This window comes from Sceloporus undulatus, chromosome 1, assembly GCF_019175285.1.
Source record: "Sceloporus undulatus isolate JIND9_A2432 ecotype Alabama chromosome 1, SceUnd_v1.1, whole genome shotgun sequence".
Lineage (NCBI taxonomy): Eukaryota > Metazoa > Chordata > Lepidosauria > Squamata > Phrynosomatidae > Sceloporus > Sceloporus undulatus.
This window is the reverse complement of record NC_056522.1, coordinates 31,366,032-31,381,932: the sequence shown is the minus strand read 5'-3', so window position 1 is coordinate 31,381,932 and position 15,901 is coordinate 31,366,032. Positions and strand designations below refer to the sequence as shown.

Here is a 15,901-nt window from a genome sequence, read left to right as displayed (position 1 = left end):
AATAATAATAATAATAATAATAATAATAATAATAATAATAATAATAATAATTAGACAGAGGATTCTAAGCATTAGAGCTGTCCAAAAGAGTATTTGCACATCCAAAGGAGAATCTGTGTGTGCAGTCAAACAAAGATAGCCAGAAAACACATGGAAGAATGAAAGTCAGTTATTTCCCGATGCCAGTGAACTGAGTGTCTGAATGCAAGACATTTCAACTTTCCCCAAATGAGGCCAAACTGCTGCATTACGGTTAACTAAAAACAAACAAATAAAAAACAGCACAAGATATAATTTTGTTCCAGTATGTACCTGGGACAAAGCAAAACAAAGACAAAAACTGATTGACAAAAAGCTATCGATTTGTTGGGAGATATTTTGTCCCAGAGGATTTTGGGGTTTAGTGGCAAGCATCTGAAATTTGGAGCTTTTTTGTTTTACAACTGTGCAAGTGACAATATTACAGAATCATTGCAGTGCAGATCTAGTTCTATATGACTTCTGCAATAAGATGTGACTGTGGAGGATTAAAATGCTCCATCCTAATGTAGCAGATTTAAAGCCACATAAGCCTGTGGCATCCTTTCACAGCAAATTCTTAAGTTAATTACACAGAGTACTTTTTAAAAAATGATTTAAAACATTAGTCTTGTCTAGTACATAGAAGTCTACATTCTCTCTCTCTCTCTCTCTCTCTCTCTGTGTGTGTGTGTGTGTGTATGTATGTATGTGTATTCATCTATAGCATTAGTTATGTGTATAGGTAGAGCGTGCTGGCCCCTAGTAGAATTAATGTGATATTGCCATGCACTATTTATACACTTCATTGTTTACACAAGGTTCTTACTTCCAGGTAAGCATGTTACTGCAGTGTAACCTTTCTGACTTCGAGGCTGGTTCTATGACTTGTTGCTTCAAAGAGATCTTTTGCTATGAGTCTGGTCTTCACTTTCTCCAGAGTACAAATCTGGATGCTAGCTGTTTGTTGAAAAATAACTGAACAGTGAAGTGGCATAAACAGTCTGAAACAGATGTTAGCTTTATGATTAAATCGGAATTGCTCCCCATATCCATGTTTCCTGATTGATTACAAGTTCTGCTCATGTTATTGCCTTCATGGTATCATAACAATATCTCCACCTGGCTTTTTAAGGAGATTGCACTTCATTTTCTAAATCTGTCATACACAAATCATGTATATAATAAATTCAGTTCTGATAGTCTTGCTAGTCCTGATGAGAAATCTGTACTTAACACAAGTTAAGTTAAAAAACAGAATGAAGAAATAGAATGGTTCCCAACTGGCAAAAGGGATCAGGCACAGGATCACCCTGTTTGTTCAGTTTGTACACAGAAAATATCATATGAAGAGGAGGGTTAGAAGAAGAAGGGGTGAAGATAGAACATCATAGACTTGGAAAAATTACTAAGGAATGTCAAATAAGAAAGTGCAAAGGCAATCTTGTTGCTGAACATAAAGAAAACAAAAATCATTACCACAGGGGATCAATATAAATTCAGCCCAGACAATGAGGAAATTAAAACAGTGAAATAATTCCTGTATCTTAGATCAAACTGATCAGAATGGAGACTGAAGCCAAGAAATCAGAAGACTAGAAATAGGAAGGGAAGTGACAAGACCCTAAACAGTAAAGATCTTCAACTGAGTACTAAATTTAGAATTGTCCAAGCTACTGTATTCCCCATCAGCATATACAGATACGAGAGCCGGAGAGTGAAGAAAGTGGATAGGAAGATTATGAACTAATTTGAGATGTGGTGCTGAAAAAGAGTGCTGAGGATACAAAGGCAAACAAATGGGCCCTTGAACAGATCTAGCCTGAACTCTCCCTGGAAGCCATGACCCTAAACACATGGGCTAAATGAAGCAGCTTCCAGCCACTTCAAGGGCATGGCATTTACATGACACATGCCTCCAAAATGGCCAGAAGCCATTCTGATGCTTCCCTGCAGTCCCAAACACCGGATTAAAAAGGAGCCATTTTAATCCAGCTTGGGACTGCAGGTGGTGGTCTCGTTTGGAGCTTTCTATGAATGCCAATCATCTTCAAAACTAGGTGGGTAGCCATCTGTGAGGCTTGTTTTACATCCCTTTATAGGTTTTGGTGGAGCCAGTGCACCTCCCATATCCAATGAACATCTGTGGTGTTGGCAAAGTTGCATGACATTAGTTGTTTACATGATCCAAGTGACTAAGAGCTTTATTGCATGAGAAAGGAAATCCAAAACAGAGTGGGAGAATAGTGGCTTTCTCCGTGCCTCCATGCATAATGTCACAGCACTTGCGTTCTTCTTCCTGAGGAAGATGGTCATAAAAGTGTGCCTTTAGTCAAACTGATTTTTCCAGGGCAATAAAAACCATCTGCCTTGGAAAGAGAATGGAAGTGATATGATGTTATGCGGAGTGGGATGGAGAAAGCCACTACTCGCTCACTCTGTTTTGGATTTCTTTTCTCATGTGGTATGGCTCTAAGATTGCCTCAGATTATATGTCCATCCCCTCCCATGGAAATTAGATGCCTGCATGTAGAGAAACATGAAAAAACAGTTTGTTAAAAGTTTCCACACAATTGTCACCTTCTCCTTTCCTCCTTTCAACCTATGTGTATGCCTCACTTACATGAATTAGTTTAACTGGAAAGCTTATCCTATACTTGTCTCAGGCTTATGATACAGCAACCATGCAGTAGTTAAGATTGAGGAAGCAACCACCCAGGAACCCTAAGTTTAGTCCCTTCAGTTCATAAATGAAAAGGCAGGCTATAAATACGATTACATGAATCAGCTGATTTTTTGTGTAAGAATTCTCAGAATTCCTTCTTTTGCTATGTTGTTTTCCTGCCGGCAGGCATGGATATTGTTTTAGTCAGGCAGGCCTTTGGAATGTAAGCTGATCTGTTGTTGAAGAGGGTTTAACTCCTTGGGTATTGGCTTTTTCTTCCTTGTGTTTTTAATTGTGTTTCAATTGATTGGCTATATTCAGGATGGTATTATTACTTATGTGCGTATCTGAGTATTCTCTTCTGCTTAGAGTGCCTTTTTTTGGTGAAAAGCAAATGAATTCAATAAATAAGTGAATCAACCATAGATACAGTATGAACAGTTCTGTAAATGTCTCCTGCTGCATCACCTTGTGGATAAGGGGGCTGGGGCCACACCCTTTCAAATTATATCTACAGTACTTGTTTTATGGGCAAAATGGTAACATTGACTCCATCATATTAGGGGGAGAGGTTGCCACAGTCTGTTGTATTCTCCCTTTTTTTGGAAGGTATGCTGGTAATGGAACAAGAGAGTGGTTCTATTCAGAAGTAATTAGTTATAAATAATGATTTACTTGCAATTAATTCTTTTCTTAATAACAGTGTTTCATTACATTGCATTACAGTTGTAATTTAACAAGGGATAGCTTCACTCCTTTTGAAGTATAACTGTAATCTTAGGTACTTTTATAGTTATGAGGTCTGCCTCCAAAATGGTAGTGGAAGACCATCATATGGGTCAAGTGATATCACTGTTGCTGTCTTGTGGTCCGTTGTGGGTGTTGAGATGACAGTGTAGTAGCTTGCAGCAGTAAAACTACAGCATGATCGTAACTGGACAAGATGGGCAAGGACTGGCTGAACTGAATCCAAACTTCTTTTACTCTAGGGATGTGTTTGTAAATTTTGTATACATGGCTTTGATCTTCTGGAAAAGTGGTATAAAAATAAAATTTATTATTATTATTATTATTATTATTATTATTATTATTAGGGATGCTGGAATTTCTGAAGACAACACTTACCTGACCTATGTGTTGGCATTATAGCTATGTGTCTGGGCTGGAAGAATGGATCTGGAATAACTCAATACCTCCCTAATTCCACTCCGTCATTAACTCCTTTGCTGGCAGAATGGACCTCCTCCTCCACATGCAGCTGATGTCCAATAAAGTTGATCGAGATAGGGGACTTAAGATAATGGCAATAGTATCTCAGTCATGACTTAACTGGTGATCATTAATACGAAAGAGTTGCAGATGAGTAAATATAGATAACTCTTTCATATTCACAGTTGCTACCTAGCCACAATTGTGGCACTATTGCCATGATGATAAGTCATTAACACCCACCCCTCTAATTGACTGTGTATCATCTGGAAGGAGAGAAGGAGGCCCCATCTGCCAGTGATTAGCGTATAAGTAAATGATGTTTCCATCAGATTGGGAGAGAGGTGTTGGACCAAGAGAAATTACTTACAGCCTTATTGCATGAGAAAACAAAACCAAAACAGAGAGAAAGAAAAGTGATTTTCTCCTTGCCTCTCTGCATGGTGTTGTAGGCCTTCTGTTCTCCTTCATTAGGGAGATAGATGGTTGTAAAAGTGTGCCTTTTGCGAAACAGATTTTTTCCAGCATGACAAAAGGCAAGCTTTTATAACCATCTCCCTTGGAAAAAGAATGGAAGAGCTTTTGTGGCATGTACTTCTTTTCTGTTCTGTTTCAGTTTTCTTTTCTCAGGCTCTTAGTTATGTAAGTTTAACTAAGTAGCTGATGTAGAATACTGGCAAATATGTCCAAGTTCTGTTCCAGTCAATGTGTTCATTATAGCTACATACCATTCTGTTTCAGAATAAAAACACAATTTAAATAAAATCAACCTGCATGAAAATTCATATGTATCTATGATTCTGAGTGCTGTTTTTTCCTCACACAATATGCATTTCTGAACATACTTTTACTACCTTATGGACTTCTATATAAAGAGATTGTATCTCCCTATCTGAGGCAGGCTTGAGTTTTACAGTCTTCTGCAGAGGTTTTCTTTCAGGCCTGCCACAGTCACTGCAACATTTGGTGAGGATAAGACTTTCTTTGTAGTTGCTCCAGGATGTAGAATTCTCTCCCGTGGGAGGCTAGTTTGTCTACCTCTCTGCTCTTTTTTCTGCTGGCATGGAATCATAGACTGATAGAGTTGCAAGCGACCACAAGGGCCATCCAGTCCAACCCCCTGCCATGCAGGAAATCACAATCAAAGCATCCCCAACAAATGGCCATCCAGCCTCTGTTTAAAGATCTCCAAAGAAGGAGACTCCACCACCCTCCAAGGAAGTGTGTTTCACTGTCAAAGAGCTCTCACTGTCAGGATGCTCCTTCTAATGTTTAGGTAGAATTTCTTTTCCTGTTGCTTGCATCTATTGTTCCATGTCCTAGTCTCTGGAACAGCAGAAAACAAGTTTGCTCCATCCTCAATATGACATCCCTTCAAATACTTATAGAGGACTATCAGATCACTTCTTAACCATCTCTTCACCAGGCTAAACATACTCAGTTCCCTAAGTCTCTCTTCATAAGGCATGGTTTTTAGACCTTTCACCATTTTGGTGACCCTCCTTTGGAAACGCTCCAACTTGTCAACATCTTTTTTGAATTATGGTGCCCAGAACTGGACCCAGTATTCTAGATGAGACCTGACCTAAGCAGAATAAAATAGCACCATTTCTTCCATTGATGTAGCTTAAATCCACATTGGCTTTTTTAGCTGCCACATCACACTGTTCAACTTGTGGTCTACTAGGACTCTTAGATCCTTTTACATGTAGTCTTCTTAAGCCAGATGCCCCATCCCATATCTATACATTTCATTTTTCCTTCACCTATATGCAGAATATTGCATTTCTCACCGTTGAAATTCATTTTGTTAGTTTTAGCCCAGCTTTCTAATCTATTAAGGTCATTTGAATTTTGATCCTGTCCGCTGGGGTATTAGCTACTCCTCCTAATTTGGTGTCTTCTGCAAATTTGATAAGTTTGTCCTCTGGCCTTTCATCCAAGTCATTGAATCATAGAATCATAGAGTTGGAAGAGACCGCACGGGCCATCCAGTCCAACCCCTGCCATGCAGGAAAACCAATCAAAGCATCCCCAATAGATGGCCCTCTAGCCTCTGCTTAAAGACCTCCAAGGAAGGAGACTCCACTACACTCCAAGGGAGTGTGTTCCACTGTCGGACAGCCCTTACTGTCAGGAAGTTCTTCCTAATGTTGAGGTGGAATCTCTTTTCCTGTAGCTTGCATCCATTGTTCTGGGTCCTGTTCTCTGGAGCAGCAAAAAACAAGCTTGCTCCCACCTCAATATGACATCCCTTCAAATATTTAAACAGGGCTATCATATCACCTCTTAACCTTCTCTTCTCCAGGCTAAAACATCCCCAGCTCCCTGAGTTGTTCCTCATAGGGCAAGGTTTCCAGACCTTTCACCATTTTAGTCGCCCCTCTTTGGACACGCTCCAGTTTCTCAATGTCCTTTTTGAATTGTGGTGCCAGAACTGGACACACATATTCCCGGTGGGGCTGACCAGAGGAATACAGTGGCGCTATTACTTCTCTTGATCTAGACACTATACTTTTATTGATGCAGCCTAAATTGCATGGCCTTTTAGCTGCCGCATCGCATTGTTGACTCATGTTCAACTTGTGGGTCCACTTGGACTTCCAGATCCCTTTCACATGTTCACCTGTATTTTCATTCAGCCAGTGTTCCCCCATTCTATATCTGTGCATTTCATTTTCTGCCCTAGGCAGTCCTTACATTTCTCTGTGTTGAATTTCATTTTGTTAGCTTTGGCCAGCTTTCTGTCTATTCAGATCTTTTGATGTTGTCCTGTCCTCTGGGGTATTAGCTATTCCTCCTATTTTGTGTCATCTGCAAATTGATAAGTATGCTCCCAATTGTGATCCCGGTCATTGATAAAGATGTTGAATAACACTGGGCCAGGACAGAGCCCTGTGGGACTCCACTGGTCACTTCTCTCTAGGCTGAAAAAGGCCATTGTTGGCACCCTTTGGTTCGGCCAGTCAACCAGTTACAAATCCATGTAACAGTTGCCTTGTCTAGGCCAACATTTACAAGCTTGTTTGCAAGAATGTCATGGGAAACCTTGTCAAGGCCTTACTGAAATCAAGATAACTTAATCCACAGCATTCCCTTCATCTACCAAGCTGGTAATTTTATCAAAGAAAGAGATCAGATTTGTCTGGCATGACTTGTTTCTCTGAAACCCATATTGACTTTTTGTGATTATGGCATTGCCTTCTAGATGTTAACAGACTCTCTGTTAATGATCTGCTCCAGATCTTCCTGGTATGATATCAGACTAACTGGACGATAATTGTTGGATCCTCTTTTTTCCTCTTTTGAAGATGGGGACAACGTTTGCCCTCCTCCAGTCTGCTGGGATTTCCCTGTTTCCAGGACTTTTCAAAGTTATTGCCAATGGCTCTGATATTACATTGCCAGTCTTTTAGTACCCTTGGATGTAGTTCATCTGGTCCTGGAGACTTAAATCATTTAGATTAACAAGGTATTCCTGTACTATCTCTTTACTTATCTGTGTGAAATTCCCTATTTGTCTCTGCTCCATTTACCTCAGTTGAGCACCCTTTGCCTTTTTGAGAAGACTGGGTAAAGAGGGTGTTGAGTATTTTGCCTTTTCTCTGTCCCCTGTTAACATTTTGCCATCTTCTCCATGCAGTGGCCCTACCGTTTCCTTCTTCTTCCTTTTGTTGCGACAATCCAAAAAATCTCTTTTTATTCTTTTTAACCTCTCTAGCAAGCCTGAGTTCATTCTGCGCTTTAGCTTTTCTGACTTTACCCCTGCACATGCCTGCTATTTCTTGATTCTTTTTTGTGATTTCCTCCTTTTCTACTTCTTGTAATTGTTCTTTTCAAACCTAGCTCAGTTGAAAGTTCCTTAGTCATTCATCTGGTTTCTTGGACACCTCCCATTTTTCTTTCTCACTGGAACTGTTGAGATTGTGCCTTCAGTATCTCTCTTTGAGAACTCCCATCCGTCCTGAACTCCCTTCCTCTTAGTATATCTGACCACAGGATCCCCTCAATACCTCTCTAAGTTTACTGAAATCCGCTCCTAAAGTCTAGAATGCTCGTTTGACTATGCCTGGCTTCTCCTTTCCATTGTACAGTGGTGCCTCGGGTTACGAAATTAATTCGTAACGCGGCCGCTTTCGTAACCCGAAAAGCCTTCGTAAGCCAATTGCCATAGGCGCTAATGGGGAAAAGCCGCGATTCGTGCGAAAAAGCCGAGAAAAAAGCACCAAAAGTTTTTTCGTAACCCGAAAAAACACATTCGAACCCGAAACAATAATTCCCTATGGGATTTTTTTCGTTTTCCGAAAATTTCATAACCTGGGTATTTCGTATCCCGAGGGTACCACTGATAAACAATTCCGGAGAACATGGTCACTTCCACCTAATGATCCCACCACTTGTACCCCATTAACCAAGTCATCCTTGTTGGTTGGATCAGATCCAAAATAGCTGACCCCCTTGTTGCCTCTTCCACCTTTTGGACAATAATGAAATGTCTTCCAGGCAAGTGAGGAATTTGCTAGACCTTGAGGATTTTGCTGGTTGACTTCCAGCAAATATCAGGATAGTTGAAGTCGCCCATCACTACTACATCTTTCTTTCTGACTGTGTGGTCATCTGTTCTAGAAAGATATCATCCAATTCCTCCGTCTGACTTGGGGGTTGTGGGCGGGGCTGGTGCCGTGGGCTGCATGATGGAAGCTTGATCCTTCCCAACACGTGCGCAACAAACTTTCCCAGGCCAAAGTTTGCAATAACCGTGAGGTCTTTATTGAAACAAAATAATCAACCAAGTGGAACCACCAAACAACTGTCCCCAGTCCCGGGCAAACACAACAACCACTTCCCTTATTCAGGTTTGGGCCAATTCCTCCGTGTCTTCAGACTCTGGGCCCCTTTTGGTCAGTCGCCCACCTGAGTGCTTCTCTAGAGGCTCTCTGTCGGCTTCTCTCATCTGGGGTTCTGGTCCTTGTTCCACTGACTTCCTGTACTATCCACCACTCCACTCACCAGTCTTCCTGAATCTCTCCGTCCTCAGTCCCCTTCCTTGGGGTAAGGGAAGTCTCCTTCCTCCTGGGGTCTCTCAGCCTGAGGGCCTCATGGGGTCCTGGTGGTCTAGGACTCTGCTTCTCTGTAGGGATACAGGCTGGCCGACCCTTGAGGGCTATGAATTACCCTGTCTCTCCTACTCGACGCTTTTCCGCGTCCACTCTTCCACGTCTACTCCCTCTCCCCGCGCACTTCTATTCTGCCTCTTTATTTCCCCCCTTGACTCCTCCTCTCTCCCCTCTGGCTCCTCCCATGGATCTTCCTCTCTATCTCTCCACCTGATCACTCTCTCCTCCCCCAACTCTCTCCTCTTCGCCTCTACTCTGCTACAGGGGTCTGTAGTAGACTCCACCGTAACATGCTTGTTGTTTCCCTCCCTTTAATTTTTATCCAGATGCTCTCCACCTGGCTTCCATGTTGATGTCCTGGACTCTTCACTGGTGTAAATATCTCTGACATATTGTGCTATTCCTCCTCCTTTCCTGTTTGGCCTATTTCTCTTAAAAAGGTTATACCCCTCTATTTCCACATTCCAATCATGAGATCATCCCACCAGGTTTCAGTGATGCCTATTATATCATATTTGTTTTGTTGTACTAGGAGTTCAAGTTTCTTGCTTATTTCCCATGCTCTGGTGCATTAGTGTAGAGACATCGCAGACCACGGGGTCCCATTTACTTGCTGCTTGTGCAAGTTTTTTTGCCACCCATGTTGGGTCCTTGCACTTTTTTCTGTTTCTCTATGTCAGTTTGACTATTTTCTCCAGCCTTTCGCCTTCCTAATATTGTCTCCCTTCCCACGGGACTCAGTTTAAGCCCTCCTGATCAAGTTCTTGGACTGTTGGCAAAAACATTCTTCCAACTGGCGTGAGATGCAACCTGTCCGTTGCAAGATGTCCCTCCTCATGGAACCGCAGCACCATGATCAAAGAATCCAAATCCTTCTCGGCGGCACCATCTGCGAAGCCAGTTGTTCACATCCGCTATTTTCCTCTCCCTTCCTGGACCAGCCCTTCAACTGGCAGAAGAGACGATGACAACCTGTAATCCATCCTTTCAGCTTCCTACCAAGCGCCTCGTAATCCCTTTTGATGTTCTGAGGCGGTGTCTTGCAGTTCATTAGTTCCCATGTGGACCAAAGGAAGGGGTATTTGTCAGTAGGCTTGACCAGTCTTGTCAGCCTCTCTGTCACATCACGGATCTTTGCACCTGGAAGACAACACACCTCTCGAGACCTCTTGTCAGGCCTACATATCACTGTTCTGTACCCCTCAGCAAGAGTCCCCCACTACGACACATGCCTCCTCCAAGGCTTAGCAGCGACTGTTCCCTCGGGTGGGGACTTCAGGCTCCCCTGCTCTGTCACTGAAGTCTGTCCATGCTGCTTTTCTTCTCCTCCTTGATAAGGGAAAGAGCTTCGATCGATTCTCTAGCTGCAAGCTCCCCGAACAATCCCTTCTTGGCCTACTTCTCTGTGTGACATTCCTCCAGCTGTCTGCCTCCTGTGTATGTGAAGTTACCTCCTTGGTTCCAGCATCTTCCTCTGTGTGGTATCATCCAGGATTGTTTAGTTCTGTTGTGTCCAGGAAATCTCCTGCTCCCTAATATGCTGAAGTGTAGCTACTCTGGACTCCAATGCTGCACTTTCTCTCCAAGAGGGCTACTAACTTGCACTTGGGGCATGTGAAGTTCTCCACTTCTGTGGGAAAGAAGACAAACATCCCACAAGTGTTGCAGGTGACTGCCGTGGTTCCGTCAGTGTCCATACTGAAAAGTCTTAGGAAATTACTGGAATAGGACTGTGGGTCTCTCCTGAAAAAAAAATCCTCCAGAAAAGACCAACGTTAAAGCCCCTGATGTTTCAACAATTTGTGGCAGTGAGCTCAATCAACTCTGCCTCTGCTGTAGATTTCCTTGGATGAACAAAAAATGAAATAAAAATAGAATAAAATATAGAGCTAGTCTGCTAGCTCCGCCCCTAGTGACTCACAGATGTGACTCACTGAAGATGTGACTACAAGCACACTCTTCTAGAGTTAAAAAAAAAATTAAACAGTCACCACTTAAATGGGCTGCCCAGCTACCTTCTCCTCCTCCTCTCTGTAGCAGGAAATGATAAAGATGTTGAATAGGACTGGGCCCAGGACAGATCTCTGTGGCATTCCACTAGTCACTTCTCTCCAGGACAAAAAGGAGCTATTATTGAACACCCTTTGGGTTTGGCCAGTCAATCAATTACAAAATCCACCCAACAGTTACATCACCAAGCCCACATTTTACTAGCTTGTTTGCAAGCATATCATGGGGGACCTTGTCAAAGGCCTTACTGAAATCAGGATATGCTATATGTACAGCATTCCTTTGTTTACCAAGTTGGTAACATTTTCAAAAAGGAGATCAGATTGTCTGGCATGAGTGTTTCTCCAGAACCCATGTTGACTTTTCGTGTTATAGCATTCTTCTAAATGTTCACAGACTCTCTGTTTATGTGTGCTCTAAAATCTTTCCTGATTGATGTCAGACCAGCTGGGCACTAATTGTAGACACACTTGACTGTTAAACTGGCTGTTGACCGCAGGTTATTTAATAGAGGTATGGACTTTCATTTTATTAACATGTTTTAGATAACTTAAAACACTGTTTAAGCGCAAGCTGGTGGGAGAGGAGAATACCACGAATTGCTGGAAATGAGGATGTACTCTGGTGTTGTTGTGGACCAAAATGTTATTAAGCTGCTGCTGCTGTGTTTTTAAAAGACTTTTGTTTGCCTACTGATGTGTTTCAGAAAGACTCTTGTCAAGAGATGATTCTGTTTAAACTGTTTTAATTTGATTGCTTATTTATTGTTTTAACTTTTGTACTTTTAATGGTTGTAGCTGTATTTTGTATGTGTTGTGTAAAGTGCTTTGGATCCCATCATGGGAGAAAGAGGGATATAAAACATATTTCTTGGTTCAGTGTGTGGTTTGTGTATGTTTGTGTGGGCACTGAACAAAGAATATGTTTGCAAAATTTAGAAAAGTGAAAAAAATGCATTCCTATTGGATAAGTGTATTCACTATTGCCACTTAGTTCACAAGTTCAAATGGGGTTAGTTTGTTTCGAAATGTAAACCTCTCTTACTTCTGGGCACTATATACAGTTGGGGAGGGGGCTTGTTCTTTATAAGCATGATCTTTTGCAGGCAGTTGGACCGTAGGCAAGTAGAAATTGTCCATACCAATTTAGTCCCTTTTTAATTCCTTAATGCTTTTTCTTTCTTTTTTGCCAAATGTTTTATGAAGCCACATATTATCCTAAACTGGTGGAAACAGAATATAATTTCATCATTTGAATAGCCTTTTTCAGCCATCTTGGTTTTTTGAAAATGAATGAGCAAAATTGGGGAGAACATCGCAAAACCTCATTTGAAATGCTGAAGGTGATGTCACATGGAATTGCACTTTACAATAAAGTGAAATACTAGATGTATAAGCTAAAGGGTGTTCCTGGCCTTTTTAGGGTGTGAAGAAGAGTGATTTATATATTTATGTAGTTTTTGCATCACTGATGCAGGAAATGCTGCTACAGCAATACGTGGGCGCATTGTATTTGACATTACCTTCAAAGTGACTGCATCTCAAAGTTTATGATTGTGTTGTGCAGCCCTGGATGGAGATGGTTCCAATTGCTTTTGCAAAAGCACGAAATGTTTGGGCAGTAGTATTTCAGTGATCTTGCAGAGTAGGTAAAAAAAAGCAAGGTCTCTGTCCCCAGAGCCATGGCCTAAGCTCTGAAACAGTAATGTAGCCAAGGTCAACCCTGCTGAGAATTAGAACACAGTCAGCAAAGGCATTAAATGTCCAATGCTGCCTGTTGGGCTTGCAGTGCCATACTTTTTGCAGTAATGTAAAGTAGCCATCTAGAATCCCATTGGTACTCATTAATGGTTGACTAGAAGGCAAATTTAATGGCTAATTTTAAGAAAAAGAGTGATAAATAAGCACATTTCCTCCTATAATGGGTTCTACAGGGACACTGAGCAAGACAGGGAAATGCTTATTTCCTTTCAGTCACCACAGCCCAACATAGCAGATGAACAGAGATTCCTAGGTCAGTAATACAGCTTGGAAAAGTTACATTTTGGATGGCAGCTTCCAGAATCCCTAAGCCATGCTGGGGATTCTGGGAGTTATTGTCTAAAAGTTGCCTTTTCCAAAAATGGGCCAATGGCATTCAGCATGCTTTGAGCCAGAAATTTACTAGGTGACGTTACAGCAAACACATTTTTAGGTATTTCATCTCCACACTAGAATTGACATACTTTTCATATCCCCTTCAGCCCCAGCCAGCAGAGCCAGTGATCCAGGATGATGGGAGTTGCAACCCAATAACATCTAAAAGTCAAAAGTGGGTTTCAATGCACTACTGTGGTGACAGTGAAGCTATTGTCCTGGGAGGGGAAATACAAGGACAAAGTAACGCTTTCTATTGGATCAGAGTCTGTAATTCTAAAATCTTTTTGTTTGTTTGTTTTGGTAATGATTTCAGCAAGCTGCGCATGATTTCTATGCCACTAATGGTAAAACTTTACAAGTCGGCACAAGTGACCTTATGCCAAGCGTTACACCGTTGCTCAAGAGGCAGAGACAAAACTGGCTCAATGCTCCTGATGATGGTTTCTTTATTGCTACAGAAGAGACCAGGTAAGAGAAAATGGGGGAGATAGGAGCCTACATGAACCAGGAGCATAGGCAGCTCCTCAAACTGCTAGATGACATGCTGACAAAGTTGAAATGTATTGGTGTGAAGACAATGCATCTACACATGTACATTCCAGTGGAGTGCCACAGACATATTTGTAGGCATTCAAATCAAGTAGTTCAATAGTCTCATTTGATCTGCAGTTCACAATGGCTTAATACAGTCATTCTGTACTGGAAGGCTCTATTTGACATTTTTAAAAGTTCTTTAACTTCTGTCGTACTTTTATTTTTGCCATGGAATAGAATCCATATTATAGATTATTGAGACAGGAATGTGCTTCTTAGTGACTGGCTCATCATCCAGTGCAAAGAAGATTAACACTAGCCCAGTGTGGTCCCTAATGTATCAGTTAATGGTTGCCACTTTTCCTTATGCTACATTTGAGAATAATATTGTGAAGATACCTTCAATCTTTTACATTGAGTAGGCCATACCTCAACAATATGGTCCCATAAATATATTTGTGCATTTTGGACATGTGTACTGTTTGGCGCCACTGTTCCAAAGACTGGCCAATGGCCACGGTTGCTCCATGAACTGTGATGCACAGTGATGCATGTAACAACAATTTATGAAGTCTGACATAGTTATTGGGCACCAGAAATCATCCTGAATAGTCTGAGTTTGTTAATTGCACAAAATATGATAAACCTAAGTGGGACCTTTGTTGTTCAGAATGAAAAATTACAACCCACACATTGTATGAGGCATGGATGATCCTAAATATGAATAAATGGTACTTGTCTTGTTTGCTAAAGAAGGCATAATTAATTGGGATATTCATAACTGATAAATCTGAGAGACTGCCTTTGGATGAGAACAGAGGATTTATAGTATGTAAGTCTAGGGGAATATGCCATAATACATGCTTCTGTTTATTATTATTATTATTTTGGGGGGGGGGGGTGAGTTTCATAATCTCCCATGCTAAGGCAGATTTGGTAAACAGGAAAAGGTATCTGGTTATTATACTTGGCTCCAAAGATGTTATACTTTGTGTGTCTCTGTATGTGTTTTTATTTTTTGTTTTGAGTTTTCTTTATATTTGCATTTTTCCAGTTCATATTTTATATTGCTGCCACACAGTAAAGAAAAATCAGTGTTGTAACATTTTTAATAGTAATGAGTTTTGTACACCACTGCACTGGTGAGCATTGATTTCAGCCATAAGTGCTGTTTGTTGATGCGAGATTTGGGTCCTGCTTAAGTCACTTCTCGGTCAGCCTAGAGCTGCCAGAGGCTTACCTTTAAAGAACTCTAGAGTACTTGTCATAGTGAGATTTCTTTTTTAAAAAATCCTTTCTGATATCATCCCTGTCTGCTTATTATTTGATTTATTTTTGTGTAAAGAACCAAAATGGTGTGCTCATGCAATGCTATACTTGCTCAGCCTTTTTTTTAAATCAAAGCACCCTTCTTTATTTATTTACAAGCACAAAGATTTATGAGTGCAGATGCTCCCAATGCACTGATTGCTATGGAAATCCCTCAATTATAGCTCATCATTTGATGGCTTGCTTGATGATGCAACCCAATCTTCAATATGTAGAGAAAGAAGCTGATTTATTTCAGATGTATATTCATTTCTGTGTGCGCGTGACTATATACACAGGTACTTGGATGGGATATTTATGGCATAGATTCATTGTCCCAAACAGCCTGAGATGGATTTCATGAGTTGGGGAGGGGAGGAACATCCTGAGTTTCTGCATAACCAATTGTATGGAACAGCAGCAGCTTCAAACACTATGCTGCAGGAGATGTTATTGGGTTGCTGGTGTATTAGGATATTTGGGATGTCACACCCACATATAGAGTCATCTATAAATGCCTCTACATTAGGGATGTAAAAAATATTTACAGATTTTCCTTGATAAGGACATTTTCTCAACATGCACACAGTTGAAAAAAATTGTCAACCGTGTTGATATATTTCTCCCCTCAAGTAAGAGCGACACAGCCAGAACTTTCTGGAGCCCTGGTGGCACAGTGGCCACTCACTCAAAACCATAAGGTTGCGAGTTCAAGACCAGCAAAAGGGCTCAAGCTCGACTCAGGCTTGCATCCTTCCGAGGTCGCTAAAATGAGTACCCAGATTGTTGGGGGCAAATTAGTTTACAGTTGTAAACCGCTTAGGCGGTATGAAGCGGTATATAAATGAAGCTTGTTTGTTTGTTTGTTTTCTCCTCATCCACTGTTTTTATGGGGGTTTTTG

At 41.2% G+C, this 15,901-nt stretch overlaps 1 protein-coding gene across 5 annotated transcripts in view; it reads left to right on the top strand.

Moving 5' to 3' along the window:
• The window catches only part of MTA3 (metastasis associated 1 family member 3), a 166,244-nt gene that overhangs the window by 123,879 nt on the left and 26,464 nt on the right, over window positions 1-15,901 (top strand). For 3 of the 5 annotated variants that reach the window (XM_042442499.1, XM_042442507.1, XM_042442515.1), the window contains exon 18: window positions 13,471-13,625. The exons of the other annotated variants lie outside the window; for them this stretch is intronic. In XM_042442499.1, the coding sequence (XP_042298433.1) occupies window positions 13,471-13,625 (155 nt within the window). The remainder of the gene's footprint in view (window positions 1-13,470; window positions 13,626-15,901) is intronic. 5 annotated transcript variants of the gene reach the window in all.